Raw genomic sequence first — 11065 nt, forward strand, 5'->3', positions numbered from 1 at the left:
AAACGAAGGAAAGAGAAGAAAATATATTAGTTTTCCTCATGGGAAATACACAAAAGAATCTTTGTGGGATTATTTGATTTTCTAGTTTTCTATATATATAAGAATATCAGGAATATCTGAACATTTTCTCTCTTGCCTCGGAAAGTGTGACATTATCCTCAAAATAGGCAATAGAAGCATATTTAAATAATTTTAGGTTTATATACAACAACAAGCGCCTGTAGCTCAGTGGATAGAGCGTCTGTTTCCTAAGCAGAAAGTCGAAGGTTCGACCCCTTCCTGGCGCGTAAATGTCTTTCTTTTTTTATTTTCACTTCGCTAAATGGCAATAGTTAATGAAGGCCAACATTTTGAATGAGCAACACTTTGGAATATGTGTCAAAAAAAGTTTGCAGAACAAACAGTTCAACTGTGCCAATCCAACCCAAAAAACCAAACACCAAACTCACATACTTTTTTGCCCTCTCTCTCCACCCAACTTTTGGGGGCAAGCCAGTGACTCAAATGGCCCTTAGATAGGACCCTCCTGCATCTATATATGCGTACTCTACACAAACCGCACATCAATACAACCATGAGAGCATGGTCTACAGCACAACACTAGGCTGGGGGATTTAATTTCCAACCTACATAGAGAAACAGGCACTCAAAAAACATGTATTTTACAAACTATGATCACATAATTTATATCTAGCTTAAGATGCCAAAACTGGAACTCGCTGCTTGTTCCCCATGCAAGCCTGTCGGAGCATATGGTATCCGTTTCTATAATGTTCGAGCGAGAAGCACAGCTGCCTTATAGCTTCTCTTTTTTCTTCTGCTCCTTCCATAATCGTAACTCTTTGCCTCTGAATCTCCTCCTCGAGTTCTTTCGCTCTTGCTGTCAGCGCCTCCACCAGTTTACGTGCCCCTTCAGCCCCGTCGAGCAGTTCTTGATGTTCTGTCTGTATTTGCTGCAAATTCTTGTCCATCTCATTGATCTGATCATCTCGAGAACTCGCCTCTGCTTTAAGTGTTACTACTTTGGTACTAAGCTCATCTCTTTCTATTTTCATAGCATCAAGGGTCTTGTTTAAATTCTCCATTTGATTGCTTCTCTCAAGTATCTCTTCCTTTAACTGCTCGATTTTGCCATTAAGTCTCTCCTCCATTTCTGTTTTTCCAGCCTTCATCTGTCTGATTTCATCCTCCAACAACCGGCCACGAGATTCCCAGTCTCTAAGCTGGTCCTCTAAGTGTGTCCGTTCTGATAGCAATCGGGATATTTCAGCCTTAACCTGTGACTTTTCTGGGAAAATCTTCTCCTCAGCATCAGATACTGCTATTTTCAAATCCATGACCTCATGATCCCGGTCTGATAAACTACTTTTTAACCTTGTAATTCGTTCCTGCAGCTTGGACACCTCTCTTTTCTCTGTGTTGAGCTTTGCTCTCCACAAGGAAATATCCTTGTTAGCGGATTCAAGCTGACCTTGCAACCTCTGGATTTCCTCAGAGGCTTTATTACTCTCAAGTTGATGTCTCAAACTTGCAATCTCTTTCTCTGATATCTGAAGTCTATCTTTTGTGATTTTAAGCTCTTTCATCAAGGCCTCCATCTTGCTATCTGGGTCTTGAACTTCTTCCGGCCCACCAACACTTTTATGAACCTCTGGTGTTTCATTTATCTCCATGTCTTGCTCACCCTCATCCCTCTTGGCCTCTTTCTGTTTTGATGTTTCAAGTGCAGCATCAAAACCATTATTAAGTTCTGAGGACTCGTACCTTTTGAGCTTGATGTTCAACCTGGCAATCTCTTCTTCTGAGTTCCGTAATTTTTCATTTGCAGTTGTCAGCTCTTGCTCATATTCTGCAATTTTTGCAGAAAATCCTTCGGAATGGTCAGTTTTTGACCCCGTGAATGAACTATCTGCATTATCTTCCTGTTGCATCCGGAGCTTCTCCTTCACTTCACGAAGGTCAATTTCCAATTCAATTATCTTTCTCAAATGCCCTTGATCACCACCATTTCCTAATGGAGTTGAATAATTATTGACTGAAGAATCATCAGATTCTGGCTCGGAATCGGTTAATGAAGATGATTCGTCTCCCTCTTTCTGGTAATTATCCAAGCTGCTTACACCAGGGCCAAGGAAGAAATCAAAGCCAGCAGCACGAGGGCCAGATCTCCGACGACCGAGCCTTTGGGGTTGGACGTCAGGAGACGGCCATGCAGATGGCAGTTCTGAACCAATGTCAGAAAGGCATGAACTCTGGGATTGGAGATCCAAGGTCACATTCTTCCGCAGCTCTCCTGTCACATGATCATAGCGTTCAGCCAGGGACCGGTACAAGCGATAAAATTCTTCAACATGAGCAATCAATTCAGGCCTCTTTTGATAATACATTTCGGCTTTTTTCGCAAATGAATCCCCATCCTCTTCAATCAGCTTCAACATCCGCTTGATGCTCCGATCCATCTCTGTGGTGAAGGATCGTTTTGTCATTTTCTTAATAGGCATTTTGGTGAAAATTTGACTACAGCATTCAACACTTTAGAACTTTGACCAAAATAAAATCAACTTTTTAGATATTTAAACATGCATAATTTTGGAAAACCAACTTCCTCCACAAGTTGGCAGTTGGGGTTGAATAACCCCTGTGCCATTAGATCAGGAGAAGCATCTAAAATTATATAACCGCTGTCCACTTTACCCATTTTAAGTTTGCCTTCATTTAGAATGTGGAACAAGAAACCTTTGCTACTGAAATTTTATCCCACATCTCAGGTTTAAGGCACCAGATATTGTTGAAGAACATAACAAAAAGATGTTTCTTCTCAACAATTAACTTTTAACTCATACTTTTGCATACCGGACAAGAAGATGAAAAATGAGAAAGAAACAAAATTAGGCAAAAATAGTAAAACAAATCTGACTAACCCAGAATTTCTTGTAAATAAGTCAAAAGAACCAAATAACGCTTGAATGTAGCTAGGTCAAACTGAATAAAATCTTATAAACGGATTACTGCTATGTAATCTAGGCACGATATTTTTCCTTTTCTATGAGAAGCAGCAACTAGATATATACAACGATGATCCAGGAAGAAGTCCTCACTGGACCATCTCTTTCCTAAGCCTTTGTTGCATGCAACTTTTTTTTCTTCTTCTTATTTATTTATAATAAAGACACTTACAAATAAGACCAAAAGAGGTGTTTGTTGCTCACCCTCGAGATTCTCTGGAAGCCATTTAGAGTTTTTGGGACTAATGTGACTATCCCACCACCAGGAATGAGACTTTCTTGATTCTGTCCTTTTCATATTCTTATTGGACTGAACCTGACATGAAAGCAAGACCAGCAGTTACTTAAGAGTTTCAATGCAAACCAGATAATGCAGGAAGAAATACCCTAAAGAAGCAACTTATTCATTCAACAACACTGAACTTTAGCGATGCTAGAATATCTGGTCTAAATTTTGACCACTCCATTGGGTTTCCATTCCATATATTATTAGATAAAAATCACCACAATGACATGTACAGCTAATATTTACCTTTCCTACACCACAATCCCTACCTCCTTTTATATTTCTGCACGTACCATTATCCAACTCACCATTATAATTTGACGAAACTCAAATTCAGGAGCCAACAAAAATAATAGACAAAAAATTTATAGCAAAAAAAGTAATAAACATAAAAAAGAGACAGTCTGTTGGAGTGAGAAGCTCGTGACACAGTAGTTCCTTAACAATCTTTATAAACAAAATTGGACTCAAAATTACCAAAGTGACGGATATTAGAAACTGATAAATTAGCAAAACTATTTACTCTTGTACCCAAGGTGTTTGCTGGAGTTTCGTTTCTTACCAAGGAAGTAGCCATTTGCTAGTATGGTTGAAACTTCAAGTTGATACCTTTGATAGATAACCTGTGTCCAAAACAGACAAACAGATTAGTTTTCTGATAACATATTTGTTCAGATTTATTATGTCGAATACATCATTCAATAATAGTAATAAAAAAATATATAATTTTATAGGCTTTTACAGATTTTATAGTATTATCATGATATTTTTGTTTTAGAAATTTGATATTTTTCTTGGGAATTGCTCTGTTGAAATTAGCAAACAGGTAGCAGAAAACAATGATTTATCATTTTCGGAAAACACCCTGTTTTTGAGATAGTTTCTGGATATCTGATGTTCAAAATAGACTACCAAACACTATTCCAGTGTTTGAAAATGATTCTTTCTTTCTGGGAATGAAAAACGGTTTCTCAATCATAATACCAAAAGGGCCCTTAGTTTGTCTAATAAAATGTGGATGAACAATCATCTCACTTTCCAACTACTAACAACCACAGGTCCACAACAAAGGTCTCAAGAATCTCAACATTATAGTATTCACATTGATTACATAACATTGTAATCTAATAATCATTTCTAATAATGTTCCTGCTCTAACAAATAATCTTTACCATTATAAATCAGCATTCACACACTTCACAAACATAGATATTTTTCTGAAAAGTAAGTTGAAGAATAAAATGAAATAACAATGACAAATGATTATAAACTTTCTGGCTTATAAAAAAAATAAAATTATTAAGCATTGCTGCCCAAAGTCCAGTTGGGCCTACAGAGTTAGAAACTGGGCCAATCAGTTTGGGAACTTTGGGTTGCCAAATTGTTTTATGGGCCCAAATTGTCCAAGATTAACTAGTCCACATTCTAGAATCTTGATAGTGCGTGAAGGCACGCACATGAAAAGCTGGGAGAATTTAATTAACCTCAAAAACAAGAAAAGGTATAAAAAAATCTGAATCTGAATCCGCGGGAATTGAGTGTAGTACATCTGTCGGAACAAAAGACTTTCCAGGCTCCAACTAATTACCCCACCACAGCCCTCACCTCACCTTCCATTCCAAAGGGAGTAAATTTGGTAGATGGAAGAGTGAGAGAGTAAGTGAGCCATTATTACATTCATACAATAATTACTCAATTATAAAAATTCTTAATTTACCCAAAAAGAATTTACAAAAATCTTATGTTCAGCAAAATAAAATTTTCTTGTTTCTGAAAAGTACAAGGGAATTTGAAATCCAAACTAAAAAGGGGGTAGTTTTATTGTTTGATCATCAGTCTATATGAGCATAAAGATTTCAAAAATTCCAAGAAATGAAGATATGCTAATTACGCTAGCATCGCATGTACACACACAGTCATCCACAAATCATCGAACCAGCAGCAGAATCACAAAAAGCAGTCATCTTTATGAACAAAATCAAAAATCCAAATGGAAAAGTCATTAAAAATCTTACCTTTGAGCTTTGCTACTGCAGACTGAAGAGAGGGGGAGAGAAGACAGATCCCTGTGGTGAAGACTGCACCCACCTGAAGGCTGAGAGAGAGAGAGAGAGCGGTGGGTGTTTGGGAATTGGGAAAATTGGACCTGAGGCTCCACTCAACAAAGTTCAAAATTGGGAAAGATAGACAACTTTTTTGCCTTGATCTTGTTTCTGACTCTCATATGGAGCCGAGATTAGGAATAGTATAGAATTAGAAATTCAAGAAAGTCAAAAATACTCATTTTCATATTTAATTTAATTTATTTGAAAATTTCGTATTTGACAACAAAATCATGGGTGGATGTCAATCTCAGCACTCTTTCAATCAATTGACCAAGTTTCAACAGGCAGGCACAAGCATGTGAGCTTGTAACGTTTGTGCATATAGTTGGGCTATATCTGCCGTCCATTTTCATTATTATTATTATTATTATTTATTTATTTATTTTGGTCAATAATTTTCTAGTCGACATAGACTTATCAATACATCCCTCCTATCTTTACTGTTTTTTCTGATATATATGACTTCACCGCCAAAGAAATTCATTTCCTTTACATTAACATCCAAAATTAAATTTTTTTGGTCCATATTGATGTGTACTCGTTTGCCATCTCCATCTTTACTCAATGGCTGGCTTGACTTATCTATGCTATTACCTTGATCATTGTAAATTGCAAATTTGATCCATGAATTGATGGGACAATCTTCTTGTGTTTGTATCTGATTTCACTTACTTTGAAGATATATTATCATGTTGTTAGAGTAAAACCTACAGATTTTACTTACTTACTCTTGAGAGCTTTTGTCATCCTATTAACAATTTAATAATACTACGGGCACCAATTTTGACACATAAATTGATATGACACTTTTTTTATTTGTTGTGAAAAATAAGAAGATCTAGAGTGGGCTCGCAATGAAAATAAACGAACTACTAGTACTACCACATTAGTTAGTTTTCAAAATTGATGTAATAAGTTGGTGTTCTCAGTATTACGTTTTACTATTATGATATGATTAGTGTTTGTAATGAACAATAACATGATAAGCGCGTCTTAACACGATTGAGATCTAAAATACTTAACTTAGTCCACAAGTGTTGATTACTAGGTTAAGGTAAGAAGAACAATAAAAATAACCTTTGGAGTGCCTTAATTACTTACAAGTTATAATGTGATTGGGGGTAGTTAGGTCGGGTCGATTTTGTTGCCCTATCCTCTTTGCTCAAAGAAGAAAAAAGGGAAAACCTTATCTTCTGCCATCACATTCTGGTTTGATTGGAAATGTCTCTAACTATCTTAGGTGTGTAATGTATGCATCAAACGAAGAGACATATCAGAAAGAAAGACACATGAATTAGTAAGAAACATTATCCACAGGCCTGTCTCCAACGTAGGACATTTTTGTTGCATAGCTACTTGGTGACGCAACTCAGTTGGAGAGCAACTAGTTAACTTCCTACGTCAGTAAATTACATCAAATCACATGTACCTTATCATCACATATGATAAGGTAAGGCCAGAGGAAACTAAAACAAAACTGAAGCTCTATCCTCTATGTCAGGAGGAAGAGTGGAAGAAGAGAAAGAGCATACAAAGAGTGAAATGTTACCAAAGTACCCTCATCATCATCGTCGGCAGCAGCATCACTTGGTTCTGATCCATGGCATAGGGCATGGAGCTTGGTGCTGGTACAAGATCAGGTGTCTCTTGGAAGCATCAGGCTACAAAGTGACATGCCTTGACCTAAAAGGTGCTGGTATTGACCAATCTGACCCTAACACCATCCTCACTTTCCAAGACTACAACAAGCCTCTTATTAACTTCTTGTCCAATTTGCCAGGGGATGAAAAGGTGAGTTCACCCTAATTAATCTTGCTTAATTAGGCTAATTATGTTATGTTGATTTAGTTTTTGGGGGATTAATTAATAATGTCTGCTATGCTAAAGGTTGTACTTGTGGGACACAGTGTAGGAGGCATGAGCTTGACGGATGCTATACACAGTTTTGCTAACAAAATACATATGGCAATATATGTTGCAGCAACCATGTTAGAGCATGGATTTTCTACCCATCAAGATTTCAAAGATGTAAGATTCATTTCTTCTTCTCTCTTTTTTTGGTGAAAAACTTAAGCCTTTAGTTCTTTACTCATGTTATTTTTGTCTAAGGAGAGTTCACAAAGGGTTTGAGTAGCACTGGGAAAAGTTATGTACCATGGTGTTCAAGCATGCTACTGCATTGACATTTTTGTTTTCATAGATGTATTATGTTTTTATATTCTTGTTATCTTATTTGTTTAATTTCATATGTTTATTTTATTTTTTTATACAATCGATAATACTCTAAATTACTCTAATCTATGAGGGAGGGAAATGGAACTCGAGTACAAGGGAGGTAGGTACATTGCCTTGACCAACTAGCCTAACCCATGTCTGCTAATTTTCTGTATTTATGGAGTAGGGAAAGCCCAACTTATCTGCATTTGGAAACGTCGTCAAATTCATATATGGGTTGGGACCTGACCAGCCTCCAACTAGTGCCATAATGAAGGAGAATTTTCAGCACCAAATCTTGTATCAGATGAGCACTCTAGAGGTAAGCAGTACTAGTACCGCATATTTTACATATTCTTCTTCTAAAGCCTCAAAATGGTAAGACTTCTTGATATTTGTCTTCCCCTTGGGGCCTTGATCATTTTTTTTTCTCTACGGTTTGAACTTAATTATATCATAGCCGTATTGGACCCTATGTCTACCAGATTGAATTACATTATACTAAATTGTATAACCTTATATTAGACAGTGTTGTGCAGAATTTAAACGAATTCTTTCAAATTATAAATTCCAAAATGTCAAAATCGACACCAGAAAGAAGCCTGAAATGCCAAACTGGAGACCCTTAAAATGCCAATATACAAGCCTGAAATACATTTTTTGCTGAAGAGCCCTGAGGGACTCTGCACATTCTAACACATTGCAGTGCAATCAATATTCAATATGAATTTCAGTCCAGTTAAATACAACATACCAAACCAGCCCCAAGTGCACTATTAACTGCAGCAGGAAGATATATAAACTGATGAAGTGTCAACCTCACCAAACCACCAAGACCACAACAGGCCATCTCAAATTTACCACAGAATTGACTTCTCTTCTATTACAGGGCGGTTTAGTTTAAGACGCAATGTGTTGGAACAAAATACCGAATTTATTATAATTCTCTTTGGTATTGAATGTTTCAGGACTCAACTTTAGCTTCAATGCTGCTGAGGCCAGGACCTGTGCTGGCATTGCAGGGTGCTCGATTCGAACGAACTGCAGATGCCGCTGACTGTGTGCCAAGAGTGTACATCAAGACCATGCAGGACCATGTTATAAAGCCTGAGCAACAAGATGCCATGATCAAGAGATGGCCACCATCCCAAGTCTTTGTTCTGGATAGTGATCATAGCCCATTTTTCTCCACACCAATTGTTCTCTTTGGATTGTTGGTTAAAGCATTGGCTTCCATCAAATGTTCTTAAAATTTGGAGTTTTTAAGTGCATGCTTGTTTTTCTCTCTGAATGCTCTGTAACACTCACAAAATTACAATAAATTTTCATAGTAATTGTACTCATTCGGAGGATTTCAAGCCTTTAAAGAACCAATCCAATAAACTTCCAAGCAGAATGAGAATTCAGAGGAGAAGAATATTATCCATCCTTAGATGGGCCACCTATGGACAGCAGGACTAAACACAATAAGATGACCAGAAAAGAACAGATGGGAAAATTCCATAAGCTATGAAACTCTTGTTTTTATCAGCTCAAACATAAGAGCCAAAGTAGCTATAGTTGTCTCATTTTGTCTGCTGAAAATGGACTTTGTTTTGTTATCCTTGGTTAAATCAATGTTGCTACATATATACTAGGCATATACTGAAACAGACATGATAGATTCATATGTTTTTGGCTCTTAGTCTTTTTTTTCTTTTTCTCCAATTATAATGAAGAATTCAACCCCTTGTAAAGGTTATAAATGTTTCGATAGCGCATAAATTTTCCCTAGACTTAATCCCAGATAAGTTTTTAGAAGAAGAAGAAGAAACAGCAGCAGCACGCAGTTTCTCTTGAAGGGATGGAAAATTACAAGAGCTTTGTTGGTGGAAGGATTGGGTTGATTTGTTTCACTCTGGGGATGTTCCTTGTGTTTCAAAGTGCTCATGCAAGTATGTATTCTTCTTCTATCTCATCGTTCTTCTTATATACGATTTGGAAAAAATAAAAGAAAAAGGCAAGATTAATTATTTGTACTGAACTGATGATGTTTGGTTTGATTTTCAGATAAAACAGACCCTACAGACAATGTAAATCTAAGCCCATTCGAGGGTTGGATGAGTGCTTACTATTGCACGAACAAAACAGTAAGAGCAAATAAATTCACCTAAAGACCACCGTTCTCTTCTCGAGTGATTTTTGACATATTATGTTATTAAATTGTCAACATGATACTATATTCTATAAGAAAGAACGCATTCGGTCAATGATTCATATTAACAACAGTCTGATATGTTATGTTCCGCAATATATTTTATAAGAAAAATTCATTTAATCAATCAGTTTGGCATAATATGTTATGTCCGGAAAGAAAAATAGATGGTATACATACACAATATGAATTTTGGTTAATAACTAAGAAGGAATTGTAAGTGTGTTGGTGGGTGTTATAATTAGGTACCTGCTCATTGCTCGCCGAAGGGGCAGCTGACATTCAGTGGAATAGTGGACGTGGGGCCAAGTGAGAAGGAAGACTATTGCAGTGATAGAACAGGGTGCTCAAAAAACGCCTTGGATGTGCTTAAATGCATCTACTTGGTCAAAAGAGACTTCTGGTTTCATAACGAAGCCACTGTAGCTTTCCTGAATAAAACCATCATTGAGGGATGTGCCAACAAAGATAATAATACAGGTACTCTTTTCTACATATGAGCAAAGAAATGTTCTCTTGTTAAACTGTAAGTCGATTTTAAATATTTATAATACTAATTAATTAATCAACACGATTGATCTTGTTAATTTTAAAAACAATCGTATTTGTCTGACTAGTGAAACTTTGATGAATGGCTTAGATTTTTTCGATAACATTAATTGGGAAGTCTTGGAAAATGCAGGTATTTCAACAGTGAATTACAAGAGCAGTGGGATGAAGGTGTACCAGAAGATGTACATACCATTTGTTGCATCATTGTCAAGCTTGGCCTTCATAGCCATGTCCAACATCATGTGAAAAGCTTTTCCACCGGCTGTGTGATAGTTTGGAAAAGTCTAGTCCAGTGAACTCTACAAAACCCTACAACATATTATGCAAATAGAGGCAGACAGAGCCATCTACACTATTGAAATCAATAAGGATCAACACTGCAATTACTATACTCTTTTTATTTTTTGTTTCTACTTATTTTAATCCTTATAATATATTTTGTAATCGTGTTAGTGATGTTGTAGCAAAACCCATCTATCAAATTCTAAGGAATGTTTTTGGCATCCGCAAATTGTTCCAAATTTCACAAATTTCCATCAGCATCAAAATTTCAGTGAGTCTATGCCGGGGAAAATAGAAACCTCCACCGATATATCATAACCTCTGTCGACATGCATAATTGTTCTTTACCGGCTTTTTGTTTTTTTCTTTTGGGTACGAACTATTAGGGAAGAAGGATTTGAACATAACCTCTGTCGACATGCATAAT

The 11065-nt window shown here is 36.6% G+C and overlaps 3 protein-coding genes and 1 non-coding gene across 5 annotated transcripts; 3 read left to right on the forward strand and 1 right to left on the reverse strand.

The window, feature by feature from the left end:
* Positions 1-214: 214 nt before the first annotated feature.
* TRNAR-CCU (transfer RNA arginine (anticodon CCU)) lies at positions 215-287 on the forward strand. The gene has a single exon. It is a non-coding gene; the product is annotated as a tRNA-Arg (tRNA).
* Positions 288-496: 209 nt separating this feature from the next.
* LOC110750784 (protein NETWORKED 4A) lies at positions 497-5614 on the reverse strand. Of its 2 annotated transcripts, none has more exons than XM_088255010.1 (4): positions 5307-5614; positions 3854-3914; positions 3210-3315; positions 497-2461 (listed from the first exon to the last, which is right to left on the reverse strand). In XM_088255010.1, exons 2-4 carry the CDS (start codon positions 3866-3868, stop codon positions 696-698), a joined length of 1887 nt encoding a protein of 628 aa, XP_088111136.1. In that variant the 5' UTR covers positions 3869-3914; positions 5307-5614; the 3' UTR covers positions 497-695. The 2 variants fall into 2 exon arrangements, with proteins under 2 accessions (XP_088111136.1, XP_021806841.2); XM_021951149.2 differs by having other exon boundaries at positions 3210-3321; positions 5307-5611.
* A 1209-nt stretch (positions 5615-6823) lies between these two features.
* LOC110750788 (methylesterase 17-like) lies at positions 6824-8953 on the forward strand. The gene is made up of 4 exons (XM_088255416.1): positions 6824-7187; positions 7284-7424; positions 7798-7932; positions 8579-8953. The coding sequence occupies exons 1-4, from the start codon at positions 6891-6893 to the stop codon at positions 8858-8860; spliced, it is 855 nt and encodes a 284-aa protein (XP_088111542.1). The 5' UTR covers positions 6824-6890; the 3' UTR covers positions 8861-8953.
* A 147-nt stretch (positions 8954-9100) lies between these two features.
* On the forward strand, positions 9101-10865 carry LOC110750792 (uncharacterized). The gene is made up of 4 exons (XM_021951157.2): positions 9101-9544; positions 9660-9739; positions 10050-10284; positions 10487-10865. Exons 1-4 carry the CDS (start codon positions 9454-9456, stop codon positions 10600-10602), a joined length of 522 nt encoding a protein of 173 aa, XP_021806849.2. The 5' UTR covers positions 9101-9453; the 3' UTR covers positions 10603-10865.
* Positions 10866-11065: the final 200 nt, after the last annotated feature.

The sequence above is a fragment of the Prunus avium genome, chromosome 6 (assembly GCF_965620075.1).
Source record: "Prunus avium chromosome 6, drPruAviu1.hap1.1, whole genome shotgun sequence".
Taxonomy (NCBI): Eukaryota; Viridiplantae; Streptophyta; class Magnoliopsida; order Rosales; family Rosaceae; genus Prunus; species Prunus avium.

Excerpts from the sequence above, each read along its gene's own strand:
- LOC110750784 (XM_021951149.2), bottom strand. Across the intron at positions 2,462-3,209 it reads GCTTCCAGAGAATCTCGAGG|AGATGGATCGGAGCATCAAG; the intron begins GTGAGCAACAAA and ends CCTTCACCACAG.
- LOC110750788 (XM_088255416.1), top strand. The coding sequence starts at position 6,891 with ATGTCAGGAGGAAGAGTGGAAGAAGAGAAAGAGCATACAAAGAGTGAA. Across the intron at positions 7,188-7,283 it reads ATTTGCCAGGGGATGAAAAG|GTTGTACTTGTGGGACACAG; the intron begins GTGAGTTCACCC and ends GCTATGCTAAAG. Across the intron at positions 7,425-7,797 it reads CCCATCAAGATTTCAAAGAT|GGAAAGCCCAACTTATCTGC; the intron begins GTAAGATTCATT and ends TTTATGGAGTAG.
- LOC110750792 (XM_021951157.2), top strand. The coding sequence starts at position 9,454 with ATGGAAAATTACAAGAGCTTTGTTGGTGGAAGGATTGGGTTGATTTGT. Across the intron at positions 9,740-10,049 it reads ACTATTGCACGAACAAAACA|GTACCTGCTCATTGCTCGCC; the intron begins GTAAGAGCAAAT and ends TGTTATAATTAG. Across the intron at positions 10,285-10,486 it reads CAACAAAGATAATAATACAG|GTATTTCAACAGTGAATTAC; the intron begins GTACTCTTTTCT and ends TGGAAAATGCAG.